The following is a 23129-nucleotide window of genomic DNA, read 5'->3' as shown; positions in this document are numbered from 1 at the left end:
TTCTTGGCAAAGATACTGGAGTGGTTTACCATTTCCTTCTCCAGCTCACTTTACAGATGAAGAAACTGAGGGAAAGAAGATTAAGTTATTTGCCCAGGGTCACACAGCTAGTAAACATCTGAAGCTGGATTTGAACTCAGGGAAGTCTAGTGACTACAGGCCCAGCACTCTATCCACTGTGCCATCTAGCTGCAGAGGAAGTTAGGTTTAAACAAATCTGATATAGGTGGCCTTTATAATTTAACCTGTTCCCTAATCCTTTCATGACCAGCCTTAGATCTTTCCTATCTGAAAAAAACTGATTTTTTTGGTTGTCTTTTAAAATGTTTTATTTGTGAAATAACTCTTCCTCATCTCCTACCACGTTCAAAGACACAAACTCACAACATCTTTTTTCCTCTTTTTCTCCCTTTCTCATTAACAAAAGAAGTTAACTCCTAAATAGAAGGCCAAGACCAAGGATTCCAGCTGATTTAACTATTCCTCTATTGTTGGACAAGGCCTGAAAGGCTGGCTGATTACTTCAAACAGTTCCTTTTCTAAACATTCACAAACTATCCCTTTAATCAGGAATTTAAGTCAAACTCATTGGACTATAGTTTTTAAACTCTATCCTCTTCATTTTTTTAAAAATGAGGACATCTTTCCTTTTCTAATCCATTCGTACCTTTTCCATTCCCCATGATCTCCAAGTATCATCAATAGTGGCTCAGCAATCTCATCTGTCATACCCTGCCAAGTGATCTGAACTTGTCAAGGGCATCTAAGGGCTTACTTAGGATCTCTATGCTAATCTTTGGTATTAATTCCCTATTAGTCTTTTTTGTTCTGAACTTTCTCATCCAAAGATCATCCTTCTTGCCAAAGAAATTCAAAGGAAAAAAAGAAACCTTCTCTCCACCATCATTCCATCTTTTTGAAGCAACAATCTTATACCTTCTTTATTACTCTTCTCTCCTATTCAACAATATTAAAAGGAGAGATTGTATGGTGTAGTGGATAGAGTGTTGGTCTTGGAGCCAGGAAGACTTAGGTCCAAGTCTTGCTTCTGATATATCCTGGCCATGTGACTCTGGGCATTACTTAACCTCTTAGAAATCTAACCAGTTCTCTAAGACTATAAGTTGCAGAGAAGGTGCTGACTTGCTTTAGCAGTGGTCATTTCTTCATCTTGGAGTCCCGTTCTACAGGTTCAGTGTCTGTCATAGAAATTAAAAAAAAAAACAAAAACCTTAGAAATTTCCTCAGCTTTCTTCAGCCTCAGCTTATTCTGAGTTTCAGTACTCTTGACATTGTTCTTACAGGATTATGTCACACTTCATATTCATGGTACAGTGAAAAGAGCACTGGATTTTGAAGATTTGGGTTCAGATCCTAGCTCTCCAATTTCTAAGTTGATTGATGAGTTCCCTGTATATCTATGGCATTCTCTTTAAACAATTTTCCCTTTTATACTCTTCAGTATATCATTGTTTGTTTTCAGAATTTCATTATCGATACCCCTTCTTGGTTGACTTTCCCTGCAGAATTTTATTCCTGAGGATCCTATCCTTTCCTTGTACCCTTTAATGTCTATTCTCTTCAAATCCAAGCTGTATGAGGCTAATTCGGCAGCTATCATAGTAGTTCAGGTGAGAGATGATGAGTTGAGAGGTGGGGAGAAGGGGAGGAATGAGAAAAATGTTGTGGAGGTAGAATTGACAAAATTTGATGACTGATTGGTTGTGAGAGGTGAGAGAGAGATTTGAGGATGACACTAAAGTTGTGAAACTGAGAGACTGGTTGGTGATTTCAAAAGAAATAAGAAAGTAAGGAAGAGGCCAAGATTTGGATTTTGGGAAGATAGTTCTGGCATGAACATGTTGAGTTTGAAACGCTTATGGGAAATCCAGGCAGCACTGTCTAATAAGTTGTTGCTGATGTTGGACTGGAAGGTGTGTACATAGAGAAGATTGAACCTATGGGAGCTAATGGGATCACTGAGAAGAGTGTAGAGAGAAGAGGAGCCAGGCTGCGGTGTATGCATAAAAAGGGATGGAATAAAGGATGATGAACCAATAAAGGGAACTGAGGAGTGGCCAGGCAGGTGGTAAGAGGGCTGGGAGAGAATAGTGTTATGAAAACCCAAGGAGGGCAGGGTTTCTAGAAGGAAAAAAAGGTTAGTAAAATATTCCAGACCTTCTCTTCTTACTTCCAACCACTTATACAACCTTACTGCTTCCTCCCTCACAACTGAGTGCTTCTTCAAATGCTAAAAAAATCTAGTCCATCCATTTTAAATTCCCTTTCCTTTCCAATTCTACATTCCAAATCACCTCAATATCATTCTTCCATCTCTCCCCCTCAAGTCTTGTAGAGAGAGGTGGCCCTCCTTACAAAAAAACCATTCCTTTACTTGTACCTGTGCTTCAGTCTTCCTTCCTCCATGAGCTCCGTCCTTCAAATCCCTTTTCTTTAAAAGTTACTTGGGGCACTGGGAAGTTTGAATAACTTATTCAAGGCCAACTTCTTTTCTACTGACCTTTTCTTTACTGTTTACAAACATTTCCGTATCTCCCAATCCTTAAAAAAAATTCCCTTGATTTTTTACCATTTCTTCAATCTATTGTCCTTTCAAAGCTAAACTGTATGCCTTCATTGCCTCCATTTTCTCACCTGACATTTACTTCTCAACCCTTTGCAGTTTGGCTTCTGGCATTATCATTCAAGTGAAGCTGTTCTTTCCAAAGTTATGAATGTTCTATTGTGATTGCAAAACCGAATGGTGCTTTCTCAGGCCTTATCTTCTCAATCTCTGCAACATTTGTTGTTGTTCAGTCATTTTTCAGTCTGGCTGTGACCCCATTTGGGATTTTCTTGACAAAGATACTGGAGTGGTTTGCCACTTTCTTCTCCTACCTTCTTCAGATAGGGGAACTGAAGCAAATCGGGTTAAGTGACTTGCCCAGGGTCACATGACTAATGTCTGAGGTTAGCTTTGAACTCATGAAGATGAATCTTTCTGACTCCAGGTTTGACACTCTAACCATTGTGCTACCCAGCTGCCCAAAAAGTCAGTTAGAAAAAAAATTAAAGGATTGATATGGAACAGTCAGAGCCAAATCAAGATTATGTAACAAACTTGTAATGGACTCAGTAAGCATAGTTGTATGATTTCTTCAATCCATGTACTTCAGTGTGCACGTGGTCCTAGCAAGGGACTGTGGTCTATTATCCTAGGACATGTCTACCTTGACTGAGGCAGTGTGCTACAATGGGCAGAGTTCTGGCTTGAGAATTAGCAAACCTGTGTTCAAGGCTTGCCTTCAATATTTACTTGCCTTTGTGACTTTGGGACTTAATTACCTCATCTGCAAACTAGGGGGATTAGACTAGATTGCCTCTGGACAGTTTCTAGCTCTAGATCTGTGATTCTATATGATCCATGGTCCTAATTTTAGAAAGAACTCATGAGGATGTTGCACTTAGGCACAGAGAGGTGGAAATCCTTGTTAGTGGAATTAGTATCTATTATTAATGAAATCAAGGAGCTTTTGGAATATATAAGCAAATCTATTCACACACATGCATGCTGACGTGTATGATATTTCAACAAAGCATACAGGCACTTTAGAGACCAATACATAAACATCTGTTAAAAGAAAAAGATGCTCTTTGATAACAATTCTTTCTTAGAGATGTCATAACCAGAAGTAGAAAAAAAAATCTAAGAAGTGTAAATGTGTCTATGGGCCCTCAAAGGTGCTTTTCTGAATTTTTTCCCTGAGGATCCCAGAATTTGAATGATCTGAGGGCTTTTAAAAAAAAATGTAATTTTACATAATGCTTTAACCTTTGCAAAGTGCTTTACATATAATATTTGGGTCCCACAGAAATTATATAAGGTATTTTTGCATGTGTGTATTTTCTTTTCTGGACTGGATACATGATTTCACCCAAGTAGGGAAATCTAAGCGTGGAAATTACCTGCACTGATACCTATCAGCAGCTCCTCTGTAACTCATGGAATTAGAGTTATTTGAGGCACTGGGAAGTTTAAGTAGCTTGCTTATGGTCACATAACTAGTATGTGTATGTCAGAGTAGGACTTAGTGACTCTAAGGTCAGCCCTTGGTCCACTCTGGCATTCTGTGACTCTTTTTCAACCCTTTATCTATCTGTAAGCCTCTCTTCAAGATTAGTAGATGCCTCATAATTCATGGAGCTGTTAAAAGCTAAACATTACTCAGGATAACCTGGAAGAACTAGCTTATTCTTCTCTTTTTTCTTTCTTGGCCATTTTTCCCCCTGGGTATATAACACTGCCTCTGCCCATGTTTAAGGAGGCCAAGATGGGATATTTAGTAATGAACACATAATTATTCAATATAAATTGATATTTCAAGTCTTTGAACTCTTTTATATGCAGTATGTTGTTTTAAAGGCAATTTTAGAGTCATAGATTTAGACATAGAAAAGACCTTAGAAGCCAATGAGTCCAACCTCCTTGTTTTACAGAGAGATTAAGTTACTTGAGCAGGGTCAGACTGCTGTAAGTTATTTCAGGCAGGATTTAAACTTAAATCATTTGGGATAGAGTAGAAAAGAAGGCATTTAGGGCAGCTAGATGGCACAGTGGATAGAGCACTGAGCCTAGAGTTAGGTAGACCTGAGTTCAAATTCAGCATCAGACATTTACTAGTTGTATGAACCTGGGCAAGTCATTTAAACGCTGTTTGCCTCAGTTTCCTCATCTGTAAAATGAAGTGGAAAAGGAAATGGCAAACCACTCCAGCATCTTTGCCAAGAAAACCCCAAAGGGGGGGTCATGAAGAGTCAGACATGACTGATCAATGACTTAAGAAAAGAAGAATCTGACTTCTAAAGTAAACATGTGACTTGTATACTTCTTTGTCATAAATCACAAACCAAGGAGTTGCAATTTGTGTGAATTACAATTATTATTTAAATAAAAGGCTCTTGTAGCTTACCAGTGGATGATTCAGTTGGCCAGAGCAGGAGTGCCTTGGTTAGATGGTATCTCATAATCAAGCTTCATGGGAACAGAGGGGATTTGGAGTCTGTACAAAAGGCATTTAGTTTATTTTCCACTACCTGGACGGCTACCTGATGAGCAGGTATCTGGACAGTTTTTTGAGACCCTAATGGACAATGACTCCATTAAAGTCTTATTGACTCATCATGGTATGAAAGTGGCCCTGAGTACTTGACCCTTATGCCAGCAGAGTGTTAGCCCTGGAAAATCCTGCTGAGCTAGAAATGCTTTTGAGGGCAGACCTGGCAGCAGATTGTCTGGTGTCTGAGGAGCACTACCTCCACCTTCTCCTTGCTGGTAAACTAGCTAAGTTTGGAAAGGTTCATCCCTAGAGGGTTTACCAGTAGCTGGTGTGTTTGTTCGTGCTCATTATGTGCCGGGGAACTAGGAAAGGGAGTCTGCACATGGGACATGCTGTGGAATATGCCAGGAAGTGGTATGGAGCCCTGAACCCCAGCAAAAACTCACCTATCAAAGCCAAAGGAGGCAGGGTCAGCACCCAGGCTAGCAATGGGGAGCATATGGAGGCAAATGAAATGAATGAAACAAGACCTCCTTCAAGTATTTAAGTCAAAGTAGTAGTGGAAAATGACAGATGATTTGCTACAATTATAAGCAAAATAAAAATGATATCATCAATAAAATAACAAACACCCTAATGTCTTCTTTTCTCTAGATTCCAAAGGATGAACCTGGGTCTTTTGTTCCTTGGGACATTCGCATATGAATCAATGACAAACTTGGGGAGAAAATGTGATAGAGATTTTGATTATATCTGGAAATAGGGAATTAATCTCTCCAATTTCTCTGTGCTTTATGATGGCATATCTAAAAACATTAATTTCCACAAATCATTAAGAGTTTGACAAATAAATGCTTTTAACTCTGTTTTTAGGTACATTCAACAACCACCCTCCCTCCTCAGATTTTTACAGCTATCCATCCTTATTAGGCAGTGAAGACCAAATCAAAGGCACAGTGTCTAGCCTGTTTCCTCTAGAATGTTTTTTCTTCCATTGTATCATGAAAATGTCATGGGTAAATTGCATGTGAGTTCATGTGGCTAGCATTTTCCTACATTGTCTTGTCTCCCTGGGTCCCTATTGGAGATGAGAAAGTGGTCAGAATACTCCAAATGCTCCAGAGTCTGATGGGGTGATTAACAAGTGGAAATTTCAGCTTGAGAGTCAGAGCCCCTAGGAAAGGGCAGTGTGATACAGTAGAAAGAGCACTAAATTTCAATCAAAGGGCCTAGGTTTGTATTTTTGTTCTAGCACTGTCTGTGTGGCAAGTCACTTAACTTCTCTGGGCCCTAGTTTTGTTATCTGTAAAATAAAGGCAATAAGTTAGATAAGACCTCTAAGATCTCTTCTAGCTTTAAATCAATGCTACTATGACATTGGATCAGACTAGCCCTAAAATATTGCCAAACTTTGGAATTGAAAGATTAAATGATCCGCAAGTAAAAGCCAGACATTCATTAGTCAGTAAGATACTTGAGTCGGAAAAATAGGATCCAAGTCCAAGAGTAATAGGTCAAAAGCCAAGGGCAACTGTAAAAATCAAATTTGGGATGATAAAATTCAGTAGAAATGTGTGCCTATTTTATTCTAAAACATGTTCCCTTGGGGCTAGATCCCACTTGAAAGAGTCAATGGGCTGTTGACAATGGGCTTTAACTTATTTGAGTCTTTGTGTCCTTTATCTGTAAAATGAAGAGGTTTAACATGATGATCTTTAGGATCCTTTCCAGTTTGAACATTTTCTGATTCATTAGTTTTTGCTTAATGGTGGAAACATTGCTTTCATTGAAAGGTAAATAATGGCTATGAAAATCCCAAAATCTTAGCATTTTTCCTAAATGGGGTTTATCTTATATGGTATACATTAAACAAATAAAAATATTATTATTATTATTTTTTTTTTTGGTGAGAGCTAGCTTATCTTTTGCCACAGAATGGATATCAGGCACACACACATACATACACACACACACACACACACACACACACACACACACACATGGATTATTATGATTTTTATTTTATTGCTTCTTAAGCTTTGTATTTTCACATAGTCAGTTTTCTTAAGGCAGGATATGCCCATGTTTTACTTTGTTTGCCCCATTCCTGAACCTAGTAAATATTCTACAGAATTGACATTCAGTAAATCCTTGGTGACTAATGAACTTTTTGAATAGTTTTTCTAAAGATCTGAGGAGTGGAGGGAAAGCAAATATATTTGATTCCATTTATTTCTGGTTTATATTGAAGAAGTGCTAATAATAAATACTCAATTTTGCTTCTATGATGAAGTATGGCCTTCCATACTTATATAGAAAACGCACTCATTTGCTGCAAAAAATTAGCCTCTATCCTACAAGCATTTGGGGTGTTCATTATCACCTCAGACTTAAAGCTGTAAGTCTATTAAATATAAGATGAGAATATATGTTAGATTGTTATTAAAATAACTACTGATCTTTATATAGTGCTTTAAGTTTTGCAAAACATTTTACATATATTATCTCATTTTAGCCATGTAACAGCCCTTCTAATAGGTGGACTCGGAGAGGTTTGTTTCAGAATGCAAACTCCCTGGAGAGATATTGATTGTTCTCTCTTTTATGGTAACATATGTTGTTAGGTAGTGATGATTAATAAATACCATCTAATAATGATGATGATATCTGACTTCATTTTTTTTTGGTAATTTTTCTCCTTTCCTTGGATTGAGACTGATCCTATAGATGAGACCCACTTAGGAAGTCCATCTACGTGATGGCATTTTGTGTGTAGACATGAGCTTCCATGTACATGAACTTATGTGAAGTCATTAGAATTGGCAGAGGGTGTGGTAGGTATGGTTTTAGTAACTATCTGGTTGATTCTATGTATTCCTATGGAGACATTTTGGCTTCCCTCACTCCCTAAAATCCTTTCATGTCTACATGCATACACACACATGTATATTCTTTCTAATCCCGACCCTTCCTCTATTTTTACAAGGTAAAGTTGGATATAAGAGTGGATCAGGCCCTCCTTGATGTACGAATAGCATGTAAGAATGTGAAACATGCCACATTAAGTCAGATTACTGTTCCATCTCACCCTGTATTCTGATCATGTCAGAAACATAGAATGATGCTTTGTGAGAGGGAAAACATAGCCGTTTTCTCCCATAATATCAACCTTAAAAAGCTAGCAATGACAAATGTCACTAGCTCGAATTTCACAATCCATTTCTACTCCCAAAGTGACAGCTGAATAAACAAAGGGATCTTGGTGAAGGAGACGCGAGGTAGGTGGTAGTGGATTTCATTAATAAACATTATATTATTAACAAACATCAATAAAATATTGAAAAACATTATTAATGAAATTTACTATCCCTTTGTGAACCTACAATCCCTTTATCTTTTGTGATTTTATTTCAAAGTATTAATAGGATCAAGGGATCACTAGTATTTAATAAAAATATTAGATAATAACTCACATTTACATAGTATTTTAACATTTGTAAAATAGTTCTCTCCAAACAGCCATATAATAAATAGTGCAAGAATTATCCCCACTTTTGACATGAGGAAAGTCAAGTTTTTAGAAGTGAAATGACTTACCCACAGTTGCAATGCTAGTAAGGATCTGAGTTGGGATTCTAACCTAGGTGTCCCAATCCATGCATGTAATTTTATTCACTTTACCATATTGCTTCTATTTTGAGGAGTTATCCAGTAACTTCAATGATTCCAAATTGCTTGTTGCCACAGAAGTTATTGTCTTTAACATTAACATTCTACTGGAGATGCTATGTGTCTATATCATAAAACAACACAATCTTAGGAGAGCCAAAATTAGAGGTTACCAAAGAGTCAGTGGAAGAGATTCAGGGTGGATATAAACAGGCTATATTGTCGTTTGTCACAAAGATGTACATTGCTATGTAATTTTTCCCGGTCATAGGTGATTGAGCTCAATTGTGAAGCAACAGATGACTAGTTCTGAAGCCAGAATAGTAGAGAATTTCATTACTGTTCAGATGTCATGGATATACTCTGTGTCCTATACTTTGTGTCTTTTTTTTCTGTTTTTTATTTTTAGTTTTCAACATTCACTTCCACAAGATTTTGAGTTCCAAATTTTCTCCCCATCTCATCCCTCCCCCCTACTCTGTGTCTTATCTCCCAAGAAACACAGAGACAAATCTTGTAAGTATCTTAAAACTGAGAGAGAGAGAGAGATGTATTCTCCTGGCTACCTTTCCCAAAGGTATAGAAAACAATACCATATAAAACAATTCAAAGGGAGATGCAAGGGGAATACTCAGACCATCATAGCACACTAGAAGTCTTATAAAGATGAGCTCCTCTAAGTAAGGTACATCATCACTGAAGATAGTAACTAGATTAAATAAATGCCCCTTCCCTGTTAGGTAGGTGTGGATTCCCTGATAATTCTGTCTAATGATCAGTCTTAGCTGTACTTATTGCTAAAGGTGGCACCTGCCGATCAAATGGGGAATGGTTAAACAAGCTGCGGTATGTGATTGTGATGGAATATTATTATGCTATAAGAAATGACAAGCAGGATGGTTTCAGAAAAAATCTGGAAAGACGTACATGAACTGATGCAAAATGGAGAGCATAGAACCAGGACAGCATTGTACACAGTAACAACAATATTGTTCAATGAAGAATTGCGAATGACTTAGCTATTCTCAGCAATACAATGTTCCAATACAATCTCAAAGGACCAATGATAAAACATACTATCTGCCTCCAAATAAAGAAGTGATATTGTTTGAATACAAACTGAAGCATGCTGTTTTTCATTTTCTTTCTTTTATGTTTTCCTTTTTATTTGAATCTTCTTGTGCAAAATGACTAATATGGAAATGTTTTATGTGATTGCACATGTATAAACTATATCTGATTGTTTACCATCTTGGACAGGGGAGAGCATAAGGAAGAATAGAATTTGGAACTCAAAACTTTAAAAAATGTTAAAAATTGATTTTACATGTGGTTGGGGGAAAATAAAATATATTAAAAAATAAAAAATAAAGGTGGCACCATGCAATTAATGATGACTTGTACATAAGAAGTTATGGAAAAGATCTTGTTAAGGACATGAAAGACCAAAAAAGTCATTTTAATTCACTTAATCTCTATGTACCTCAGTTTCCTCATTTGTAAAATGAAGGAATTGAAATTGATGCTCTTTAAGATCTCTTCTGGCTCTAAATCTGTGATCCTCTGACTTTTCTGGGACCTCCTCTCTCAGCCAGTTATCTGGTGATAGGTGCTCTATTGTAGAATAGAGTAGAAGGGGATAAAGTTGTGATAAAGGGGAGGCTGGGAAATGGAATTCAAGTCACATTGAACTTTGATACTTCACTCATGAAATGAGGGTGCCCAGGATCACTGCAGATATCACCAGGCTGCCATTCGAGTTATGAGACATTTTTGGGAAGTTATTTTATAGGTCACCAAACTCTAGTGACTACTATCATTTAATGCTTTCTCCCTCATTTCATATATCTGACATCTAAAAGACCAAAGGAAAAAAGAAAAAAAATGCTTAGGGGCAAAGACAGTGTAGCTAGAAATATTTTTACCTATAGAGGAATAAATTCTATCCGCTGTGCCTTCTCTAAACCAAGCACTATCAAAATACATTGATTTAAATGAATTCTGAAGGGAAAAAGAGAGATTCATGACAAACACTGCAAGGCACTTAGCAGAGAAATTTAGGTACATAATCACAGGAGAGATATTTGATTTAATCAGTGGTAGTGTAAAAGCTATCTTGAAGCTTAACATAAAAACAAAACAAAACTAAGATCATGACAACTGGTTCCATCACTTCCTGGCAAACAGAGGGAGAAGGAATGGAAGCAGTGTCAGATTACATATTTTTGGCCTCAAAAATCACTGCCTATGGTGATTGCAGCCATGAAATTAAAAGATGCTTCCTTCTTGGAAGGAAAGCTATGATAAATTTTGAAGGCATACTAAAAACAGAGGCATCACCTTGCTGACAAAGGTCCGTATAGTCAAAGCTATGTTTTTTCCAGTGGCAACGTATAGGCTGTGAGTGTTGGACTATTAGGAAAGCTGAGTACCACAGAATCAGCACTTTTGAATTGCGATGCTGGAGAAGACTTTTGAGGGTCGCTTGGACAGCAAGGAGATCAAATCAGTCAATACCTAAAGAAATTAATTCAGGCTATTCACTGGAAGGTTAAATACTGAAGCAGAGGCTTAAATACTTTGGCTGCATAATGAGAAGACAGGACTCATTGGAAAAGATCCTGATGTTGGGAAAGATTGAAGGTAAAAGGAAAAGGGGACAGCAGAAGATGAGATGGACAGATAGTGTTATGGAAGCAATAAACATGAGCTCGGGAGATAGTGGAGGATAGAAGGACCTGATTTTCTATCGTCTATGGAGTCATAAAGAGTCATACATGATTGAACCACTGAACAACAATAGCATCAAAACTAGACTAAGACAACTTAAAGTTGAAACTCAGTTAGTAATTCGGAGGGAAGAGGCTGAGCGGTCAACTAAATTAACTGGGTATTGATGATGGGGTATGGGCCCAAGCCAAGACCTTTGTCCCTCACCCAAAAAAGAAAATTTGGGTCCCATTTGTCTACAGGCCCCAGAAAACCCTTAAACTTTCTTTGACTTCACTCTGATCTCAAATGGTTACCTGAAGCTATACTCCACTCTATGACTTTTCCTTGTTGACTCTCTCAATCTCCCTTAGAAAATCTAATGAAGATATTTCCCATCTTTAATCTTATCCAGACTCCATTCAAACCTCTTCCTTCCAGTTCCCTTCATTATCTACTCTCATTGTCTCTTCAACCTCCCAGACATTCCAATTGGAATTCTCCCTAAACTCATTCCTGTTTCAGGATCTTTCTCCCAGCCCCTCCTCTGAATACCCAAAATTATGTGAGTGTATATACGATCTACCCTGACCTCCATTTAAATGCTCAGACTTCCTCATGTCTGCTCGCCTTTCTGGGTGTCACTAATGTTCAGATTCTTTAAGAATCTGTATGGTTTTTCCCTAATAAACTTTGTCTCTGGCTGAAAGAAGATTTGGGTCAAATTCTTTTGGGCAGGACCCACTGTGCTGTTTTGGAGTCCCAGAACCCCAAGAATCTAGACCTCAGCATTAATGCCAGAAAAAAAAAACAAACAAAAAAAAACTATAGCTTGGGACTTTATATACAAATAAATAATAGGCCAGGTTGGTGAAATCCTACATGGGAAGTGTATGCTTGATATTACACATAAGCCTGTAAAATATGGAAGATTCTTATAGGGAGATAGATGTCTAAAAGACACTTTTTTCTATGATTGCAACAGTGAAAACAAAAAACAACTTTAAGATTTCACAAGACTGCTTTTTCAACCAAGGATCTTAATATTCTTTGCAAATATCCATTAGAAATCTCTATATTACAGCTTGGGAGGCAGCTAGGAGGTACAGTGAATAGAAAGCTAGGCCTGGAGTCAGAAGACCTGAGTTCAAATGTGGCCTTAGACATTTACTAGCTGTGTGGCCCTGGGCAAGTCACTTAACTTTGTTTGTCTCAGTTTCTTCATCTGTAAAATGAGTTGGAGTAAGAAACGGCAAACCACTCCAGTATTTTTGCCAAGAAATCCCCAAATAGGGGTCGCATGAAGTCGAACACGACTGAAATGACTGAACAACAACAACAATGTTACAGTGAGGGACATAGAAGCACAAGAATGAGAAAAAAATTTCCCCATAGTAACATAGCAAACCAGTGGCATACCCAACATTAGTAGACCCCTTCTATTTTTTCCTCATGTGAACTGATTCTCTTCTTGCTTTAGTCTAAGGAATCATTGCTTTAGGATCAGTAGGCCTAAAGGTATGCATAACAGCAGATACATTCTATCTCATAGCTATCAAGTTAAACAGAATTTTTGCACAGATGTCACCTTCTAATTGGAATTGACTGCCAATGAAATTTGAGGTGAATTCTGCCTCCTGTATCTTATTCAAAAACAGTGATTTCAAAATGAATCCGACAAATATATACAACTATGAAAATGCTTTGGTCACAGTTACTACTATCCTTCATTGTTTTAGTGAATGAATGAATGAAACATTTATTAAGTACTTACTCTATGCAAAGTGTTGAGGATACAAATAGAAAAGTAAGACAGTCTTTTTTTAAAGGAACTCACATTCTAATGGGAAGAGAACACATATAATGTCATTATTTTAATAAATATTTCTTTTCCCCCCACTTAATAGTATTTTATTTTTTCTAGTTACATGTAAAGATTGTTTTCAACATTCACTTTTATAAGGTTTTGAGTTCCAAATTTTTTTCTCTCTCCCCTCTTTCTTTGCCTCCTCCCCAAAATGGGAAGGAATCCGATATAGGCTATACATGTACAATCATAATAAATCTATTTCAAGATAACGCACTTGGTGAAATGGAGAAGAATCAAGTTCCAAGAAGCAGTCAACACACCCTCATCATTTTATCAAGATCTCATCTATACTCAATCTTACATATTTTATGTCCCCTAATTACATTTTTACCCTGCCCAGAGCTGTTTTATGCACTCTGCAAGCCTATTGGCTAAAGTTTCAAGGAAATGGGTCAATTCAATGAAGGTAACTTCTTTATTAAGAACTGACAGTAGGAAAACGGTTATTACAATATTTTTAGTCTAGAAAGAACTTGAGGAGTTCAAACAAACTTTCACTATGTTAAGCAAAACTCAAATACTTCAGTTGCCTTTCCTACTTACAACCTAATTTGAATAACATATTACTCCTCAAAAGTTCATGCATGCACATGATAGGGCATAATAAATGCAAAGGTGTAAAGCATTATGTGAAATTCAGGGGAAATATATACATATGTATATGTGTGCATATGTGTTTTCACTGTAGGGGAAAATAGGAAACATAATTATTTTGTAACATTTCAGTAGAACATACCCAGTATCAACTGAAGGAGAAATAAAATGTTGCAAGGATGTGGTAAAGTTTCATTCAATCTTGTAACGGCTACTTGTCCTTGCTTCTTTTACAATTATAAAAGCATTTGGTCTCTCCTTTTAGGGTCTTGCCCCTGAAGAGGAAATGTTTTCTTATTCTAATAATAAATCTTGCCAGTTGCATTCCAAATGCAACCCTTTCTCCCTTGCCTGATTCTCCTTTTTCTCTTCTTTCTCCTGTGAAATGCTTTGCTTTGGCTCTATACTCTATGAAAGGTTATAAAAATCAAATCTAGATTCTAGAAAGCTGAAACTGCTATCAGCATTAGCATGCTAATCTTTTTGCTTTTGGTTTGGTCTTCTGTCTTTGATATATAGTCATTGGATCGCCACTGATGGGGACCAAAGAGACTGAAAATATTCCCTGATAACACAGCATAGCACAGCACAGCACAGCACAGCACAGCACACACACACACACACACACACACACTTTTAAGGAGTTATATGCTATTCAAATTAAGTTATATATGACTTATAAATATAAAAGTATAAGAATATATGTGCATGTATGTGGATATTGGAGATATATATATATATATATATATATATATATATATATGTAATACACTCTACCTTTCTATTTCAATGTACATCCACATCTATGTGATACATTTTCCACTAGTCAGGTAGATAACACTTCCTCTTCTATTTGGTAGATGGTCTTTGAGGGTTGTTGTATCATCCTGGAACTATCTGTGTGGTAAACCTCTCTCAATGTAACAGGGCTAGTGCCTGTATAGCACCTATTATCGTCTATTACTAAGTCCAGACTTTCTCCCTTGGTAGGACCTGCCTGAAGTTGTGCTCAACTCCATTCAAGACACTCAAGAGGCCAACTCCATTTCATAATGGGTCATCATATTAGGATTTTTGGAAGTGATATTTATCTTTTTTTTTAATATATGTACTGTGGACCACCCTATGGAACATAAATAGGGATGGACCTTCCTCTACTCTGGCCTCTTGTGGTGGGACATACCTTGCTGAAGGGTGTATATAGCCAGTGGCTTCTTATTGGTCCCTGTGACTTGGGAGAGGGTCAGCACTGAAGGATTTATCCTTTAGGATGATGCAACTGCTTCTTCATTAGTTCCCATGATTGTGGGTTGAGTAGAAGAGGATTTGTGAGTGAACCAGGAAGAACCACTCACTCAGTAGTCTTTAAAAGGAAAAGACAAAATCTCTACCTCTCTTTCTTTTTTTGAGTGTTTTGCTTAGTATTCTGCCAGCTCTCACTTGAATTCCTAGCAAGGAAAGGAGGGATTATTTTCTTTCTTCTCTTTCCTCTGCAGCAGCTATGGCAGTTATACATACATGGCAGGAAGAAACTGTGCTTGTCTAGGTAGTCATGATACAGAATCTCAAGTCTTTTCTGCTTTATATTTCTTTCCCTAAGCACAGGTTACTAAGAAACAAAGGTTTCAAGCCTTAGCAGTTACCTTGTAATTCCAGAGGTCATTAAATTGGATGCTGATCAACCAGTAGGATTGGCTACTCCAAGGAAGTACGCTACCTGCAGGATGAGCCATGTTGACTAACCCAACTGACCAAGGTGAATTTGAAATATCTGTTCAGTAGTCCCATAAGTCTCTCAAGAATTTTTTCTTCCTAGAAGAGTATAATAGAAGTAATGGGTTATAATTTATGTTTTAGTATGTGCACTTGTGAAACTTTTGTGTTTTAAGCATTTCTCTTGTGGTAGAGGGAATAAATAGTTGTCTTATACCTGATTGCTACTTTGTTCAGGTGAGTACCTTTGTCAAAGGAGCTGTCAATACTTTTGGCAAACACACTAGACAGAAACCATACATAAACTTTGTTTTAGAGATTTTCTGTTGAGTTCCATTGTGGAGTGAGGGCATAAAGAATCAGAGAGAACTAGAAAATCCTTATCACTTTCCTTTGGGGTCAGACTCCACCAGGACAGAACCCAGTCAACTAAGGTCCAGAGCCAGAGCCCCTTATGGGTAGGGCCACACCCTGGGTCAAAAAAAGCACACATCTACACCCATGAATATTTATAAGACCAAGTGCCAAGCAATGTCCATAACATTGAATAATAATTAAGAAATTCCTGATTAAGAGCCTGCTTACATTTATATTATCAAGGATCATCATTCATTTATGCTTTTGTTAAGTAATATGTCCTGCTGTAATGGGAGCCATTTGTTCCTATCAGAAAATGAAAACCTGTATGAATTTCCACGTTTAAATCACATATACCAGGGACCTGATGAGGATGGGATCTAGACCCCAAAAAAGGAAAAACCTTGGACTTTCCCACATGGCCAAATCTCTGGTGTTCCCCTGAGGTTCTAATCCCATCAACTGGCCTTTCATTGTGGCTATGCGCAATCTCCCAATTCTCTGTTACCCTTAACCTAACCTAGCCCTCCATTGTCTTTCCTCCCTATGGCCACTTCCCACCCTTAATTCTATCTAGGCTCCATTCTCTCTTGGCCACAGTGGTCCAGGTCTCTTGCCTTCTATTACCTCACAAACTACTTGGCCACTCCTAGATCCCTCCCATAGTCTTTCTGTATATAAGTTCCATCTTGTCTCCATTAAGGTGCTCACATTCTTACAATCTAGCCAATACCTCACAGGTGCTCAGATTCCTTAAGAGTCTGGCCAATATGGTGGATCTTTGATAAACCTTGTCTTTGGCTGAAAGAAGGCTTGGGTTGAATTCTTTTGGGCAGGACCTGTGTGTCATGATCTTAGGGTCCCAGAACCCCTAAACCTCTAGATCTCATCAGACCCAGACTCAACTAATACTTTCATGTACAACCATACAAAATACATACCTTTTTATTTAAATTAACCAATTATTCTATTTTAGAACAGGGCCATAAGAAGAATATCAGGTCACGTATTTGCTGATCCTCCTTTTTTGTTGATATTAGTTTGTGTTTTGCCATTAATAGGTACACAAATATATGAGCGGTGACTATCCTGAATTAAGGCAACTGATAATCATTTTAACGTAATAATCAACATTTTAACTTAGAAAATACAAGAAAAGTGTTTGTAGTTGTCTAAATAAAGCAACAGAAAACCAAAACAAGAAATCCTAGCAGTAGATACTGGATCAATTGCGAAACCTGTTGAATGAAAAAATAGAGTACTGGAAGTAGACCAAACTAAAAGCAACCCATGCAGCTATAAAACCAGTTCTGCAGGCAGAATCCTTAGGTCATACTTTCATTTGACTACAAGAAGAACCTTTATCATTTAACTGTATGTCTTTAAATGCTTTTAAAATACTGGTCTACATGGTGGCTTAATAATCTATCTAATTATTTAAATTTAGCACCAGGGAAAATGCAACTGAATGCAAGTTGTTTGCAAAATGCATTTTAGCTTAGTGTCCTGAGTCATTTCAATTTCATTCCACTGATTGCTATATTTTCTCATTGCTAGCAATGTAACATTAATACCCTTACCTCAAGGGCAGAAAGGTGTGCTTTATGTAAAAAGGGCAGGAAGCTGCGTGCCTTATGTAAGAATTAAATCTAGTTTTAATTTTCATATTTGCTTAGGAGAGGAGGAAATGAAGAAGAAAAAAGGGTGAGGAGTGAAGAGGGCTGGGAGATTTTTAAGGACAGGAGGTGATTGGTATATTTAAATGCAGAGAAGATCAAAAAAATTCTGGTCTCTTGTAGTTGCTTATTTCTCAATAGCTGCTTTAACTTTTCTTCACTTGACGCAATCGCAGATGCTAACTCAGGTCACATTCTTAAAAGAACCTCTTGATTTTTAGCTAATTTATACGTCAAGATCTAGTTTTGGAGGCATGATGTCTCATTCTGAGAAGTCAGATGCACTGGTTTTCTTTGTGAATGGAAGAAAGGTAAGTTTTTTTTTGTCATTATTGTTAAATGTTGGATAAAGGAGAAACAAAAACAGAGGAGATACTTCATTATATCTTCTTCCAAGCTCAAGGGAGCCAAGAATTGAGGAAAGGGTGGCTGCTAAGTGTGTAAGCCTCAAATTGCTGTGTGACCATGAGAAAATATTTTATAATCTATGGCCCTCTTTTTCTGACTATGAAATAGAGCTGTTCATTCTGTTTGTAGAGCATGTTAAGATGTAAGTATCCCTGAGGGGGTCTTAAGGTTGTTCTTGTCCTTGTATTCAACTGAGTAGTGAACTTGAACTTCTTTTGGTGGGGAGAAGGCTCAGGAGTTTTGAGGCTCTTTGACCTACTCTTTTGAAGCAGGGCAGGTTTTGTGTTGGTATGTGTTCCTCTAACTAACAGCAGGATGCAGAAATTGCTTGGTCAAGTTGTGGTTATTAAAATATACCCAAGAGCAACAATAAAAGCCTCAGAGGAAAAAAAATACTTTAGCTGCTTTAATTTTAAATTCTCAAGCAATATCTTAAGAAAAGGAAAAAAAACCCTAAAGGCCTCATCATTGACAAGCCTTTTGAAAAAACAAAAAATGAAAACAAAAAACTCCAACATGTCCAGACTGTCAGGAAGAGAAGTCCTGTTGATAAATGAATCCTGTATCTAAAGGGTCAGGAAGCCAAGAACTAATTTCTCAGTTGTAACTTTTGCTCCTTGTTTCTTTGGGCACTTACAAAAATGGGCCAAATTTCCTTTTTTTTTTTTAAGCTTTTTTTTTAAATTCATAAACTCTAGAAAAAGAACCATCTACTACATACTAGTGCGGGGTTCTTTGCTTTTCAAGTCCTTGATGCATTCCCTGAGGTGAAATCATCCATGTTTTCAAATTTTCTGGCTCAAATGAGCAAGGAGAAAGAGGTAAAGTAGAGAAGCCTGACCTGGTCTCCCTTAACTCAAAGAAAGCAGAAGCTTTCAGTTGAGCGTCCTTTCTCACTTACTAGGTAGAAAATATCTCTAGTTCTCACATCATTCAGTACACATAGCACAATTAGACCATTACAAGTTACACAAACAAAACTCCAATATTGACTGAAATGAATTAGCACTTCTTTATAGCTCCAGGTCTTCTGAGTAACGAATGTTGCCAAACCAAATGCAGAATTGCATTTTAAATGCATATTAATGTATAAAATGCAAAGGTGCATTTTAAAAGTCCTCTTCTTTGAGTGTGCCTACAGCCTTTGCCTTCTCAGTTTTTCTCTAGGGGCTGAAAAGACACTGTAGTACCAACCACTGCCATCACCAGTCTCTGTAACTTTTCAGATGTTCAGTTGAAGAATAGAGAAAATACAACATGATTTCTGCTGGGTTAAAACTCACTCAGGCCCACCCCTTGTTCTTCACCTATTGGAGACCAGGATACACACAGCAATACTTATTTTTATGCAGCGTTTCATGCAGCATTTCTTTTCTCTGAGACTGGTCTCATCATGGGATCTGAAATGTTGTGGGTTACCACCTAATTTGTTGAACATAAGCCAGATACAATATGGTAGTATGTAATTTCTTTATTGGAGGCATGGAATTTGATCAGATTAGGTGAATGAGGCCAATCTTGATCCCCTTCCCCCCCAAAAAACCCCAATCCAATAAGCTAATAAAAAAAACAAAAATAAAAAAAACTTTTCAATGAAAATTTGAATTAATTTGATGCTGTATAATAACTTTCTTTATATAGGTGATCGAGAAGAATGCAGACCCTGAAGTAAATTTATTGTTCTATTTGAGAAAAAAGCGTATCCTTTTGCTTATGCACTTTATTCGGAATTTTATTGGGCTGACTTTACTTCGAACTTTTATATACTTTGATGACCAAGTTGGACAAAATATTCTGGAAGACTTAGGCCTTTTCTTGCATGGTACCTTATTGAAAATGCAATATCCCAAGGGAGCGCAAGACTCAAAGGCTTAACTAAAGCAGCACAAATGGTCAAAGAAGAAGGGAAAGGAGGTAGCAGCAGCAGACCAGTCCAGGGCAGGAGAAAGCTATAGCTGGGAAGAGCCTTTCTGATCATCAGAATTCTTTGAGTTATTGTGTCTGATAATGAATGAACTCACCATCAAGTGAAACTACAGGGAAGTAAGAAGGCATTTCTGAGTCAATTCATTCTTCCAGGAACCTGGAAGTCATCAAAAAAGAAGGAAGTAGTCATAAGCCAAGAAACATATTCTTTGACACCACAGGTATAGTTTGAAGGCCTTAGGTGGTTAATAGCCAGTATTTGTATAGCACTTTAAGGTTTGCAAAGTGCTTCACAAATTATCTCATTTTATCCTCACAACAACCCTGGGCAGTAAGTGCTATTATTATGCTCATTTTACAGATGAGGAAACTGAGGCAGATAGAAGTTAATTAATTTGCTCAGAGTCACACAGCTAGTGTCTGAGGTCAGACTTGAAATCAAGTCTTTCTGACTCTATGTTTGGAGCTCTATCTACTATACCACCTAGTTTCTTTACCTCTTTTAGTTTTAGAGGTGATTGACTGTGATAGACTTTTTTTTTAGAAAGCACCCTAATCATGCCTGGGAATGAAAAGAGGACCCAAATTGCATAAGTAGAAAGGAATATGGCCGAGTCTCAGTCAGAAGACTTCAATACTTAGCATGGTAATAGGAACTTTTTAATTGTTGAATTAAATTCTAAGGCTCTTGACTCAAGGCTAGCCTTGCCTTCAGGTAAAGTTACCTGTAAACTCTTGATAGAGCATTTGCCTTCCCTCAGATTTCTACTCTAGACAATGGATAGCTATAGTTCTGGTTTTGGGTTTCCTTAAATGCTCCACAAACCAACTATTGATACTTGACCATCCTTTAATGCTTTAAAAAAAATGTTTATTGATTCCTTTTGTCTTTATGCCACAGAAATTTCCTGATACATTTTTCCCCACATTGCACAGAAAAGCAAAACAACCCCAAACAAAATAGTTCAACACAATTGACCAATAGTGTTAACATGCCTTTACTGACAGCATTGACAGCATTTTGCACCTGCAGTCAGGCACCTATCTTCCAGTGGGATGTCAGTGTGTTATATTACCGTTTTTTTTTCTGCATTGGTCACTGCAATTAATCTGCCTGCACCTGCCTTTTAGGCTTATTTTCATTCATATTATTAAAATAATTATGTAAATTATTCTCTTGACTCTGCTATTTTTGATTAGCATTGGTTCACAAAAGAATGTCCCTTTTTCTCTGAATTTCTCATAGTCATTTTTTTTTTTACAAAGCAGTAAAATTTCATTATGGTTGTATATCACATTTTGTTCTGCTAGTCCCCAGTTGATGGACACCATTTTGTTAATAGTGTTTGTTACTACAAAAGATGTTGCTTTGAATATTTTGGTATAGATGGGGTCTTTGTTTCCGTCTTTAACGTTCTTGAGGTATATGCCCAGTGACAATTAACTCGTTTGTCTCATGAAGTTTTCACTTATGATTTCTTGAAATATTTATCTGGAAAACCAGACTTCGATAAAGCCCACTGGGATTCAAATGGAGCTACTTGACTATGCCTTTAAACCCAAATCACTCTGGCTCTCATTGACTAGCCAGTAATAGGTCTCAGCCAAGCCTCACTTGCTCCTTGTTTGGGTTCTGATGGCTCAGAGTGAGGGTAAGCAGCAATTGTTTCTGTTCCAGCCAGGAGCTCTGAGGGTCTTCCCCTCCCAGACTGATTCTTTTGTGAAGACAAACTAAGCCATGTTTTGCCTGCATTCTTACATAGCCTTTAATTACTGAATGGGTGTTGCCTTAGACAAACTAAGACCTGGAAAAGACCCTAGCTTAAAAAGGCCAAGGTCTCCTACTGCATCCAGGATCATTGCCAGTCATCCTGACCTATATCTTGCCACTGGACTCTGGTGACTCTGGAGGAGAGAGTGAGGCTGATGACTTTACACAGCTCTTCCTCACTTAAATCTAATTCACTTACAAGTCAAGACATCACCCTCTTGATATCATTGGTCCTCTTTGAGAATGAAGGACAAACAACAACATGCCCGATAGTGGTATCTCTGGGTCAAAGGGCATGAATATTTTAGTGATTTTTCTTACATGATTCCAGTTTTTTTTTTTTTTTTTTTACAGACTAGTTGGACCTATTCACTTCTCTATTCTCTATACCAATATTATTAGTATGTCAGTCTTCCCACACCTCCTCCAATATTGACTATTTCTCTCTTTTAATCATTTTTACTAATTTAAGTGGTGTGAGAGATGGCCATTTTGATCACATTCCCATGAAACCCAGAAATCTGTCTGTACAAGCTATAGAAAGAGAAAGAAGTCAAATTAAGTTCCCTATATCTAATTCTTATGAAATCAGATCTAGGAATAAAGATGCAACTGATTTTGACCTCTCTAATTCCTTAGGATCTCAAGTGGTGTTGAAGGCAGGGGTTTCAGAGAAGAATGGTTGATGTGGGAATTAGATAGCTGGTTAGGAAGAGGATTTGGATTTCTGGACTATGCCTTAAGATATAGAGATGATGAGCTTTTGTCTAGGCATGTAGTAGATTTAATGAGGGTCAGTAAACAATATTTGCCTGGAGACTTCAAATCTTATTAAAAGAGTTTTACACAGAAAATGAAGTCAGGAGAAGGGGAATGTACAAACACATCCATCAAGTCAGATGCCATAGACAACAGCAGGCAGGATCTAGAAAGAAGAATTCTGGTGGAAAAGAAAGAGTAATTCATGAGAGACAACACTCAAGAGGAGCAGCAGTAAAAATAATGCTTTCATATATTTATTTGGTGAGGCAAATGGGCTTAAGTGACATGCCCAGGGTCACCCAACCAGTAAGTGTTATGTGTCTGAGGCAGGATTTGAACTCAGGTCCTCCTGACTCCAGGGTGAGTGCTCCATTCACTGTGCCACCTAGCTGCCCCTCCCTCATACATTTATACAACCATGGGTAATAAGAGTATGGGTAATAAGTACAAGGCTAACTTACTTCAAATGTACTATAGATCCTAACACACAGAGGCAAGTATGACCTTACAGCTATCACTGAGATTTAGGATTTGGTAGGCATAAACATACAGACACACAACTTCTGGGTGGCATAGATAAGATGTGATCTACAGTCTGGCCTATCTTTGTGGAGAGT

The 23129-nt window shown here is 37.5% G+C and overlaps 2 protein-coding genes across 2 annotated transcripts in view; both read left to right on the top strand.

Annotated features, from left to right (window-relative positions):
* The window catches only part of LOC114030022 (aldehyde oxidase-like), a 34717-nt gene extending 26996 nt beyond the window's left edge, over positions 1–7721 (top strand). Inside the window, exon 13 of the mRNA XM_027844691.1 lies at positions 5712–7721. Within this exon, the coding sequence (XP_027700492.1) occupies positions 5712–5762 (51 nt within the window). The 3' untranslated portion in view covers positions 5763–7721. The remainder of the gene's footprint in view (positions 1–5711) is intronic.
* Positions 7722–17720: 9999 nt separating this feature from the next.
* Positions 17721–23129, top strand: part of LOC114029987 (aldehyde oxidase 3-like) — a 119004-nt gene continuing 113595 nt past the window's right edge. The window contains exons 1-2 of the mRNA XM_027844644.1: positions 17721–17956; positions 19695–19752. Coding sequence (XP_027700445.1) covers positions 17900–17956; positions 19695–19752 — 115 coding nt within the window. The 5' untranslated portion in view covers positions 17721–17899. The remainder of the gene's footprint in view (positions 17957–19694; positions 19753–23129) is intronic.

This window comes from Vombatus ursinus, unplaced genomic scaffold (assembly GCF_900497805.2).
Source record: "Vombatus ursinus unplaced genomic scaffold, bare-nosed wombat genome assembly UNPS02005226.1, whole genome shotgun sequence".
Taxonomy (NCBI): Eukaryota; Metazoa; Chordata; class Mammalia; order Diprotodontia; family Vombatidae; genus Vombatus; species Vombatus ursinus.
This window is presented reverse-complemented; position numbering and strand designations above follow the sequence as displayed.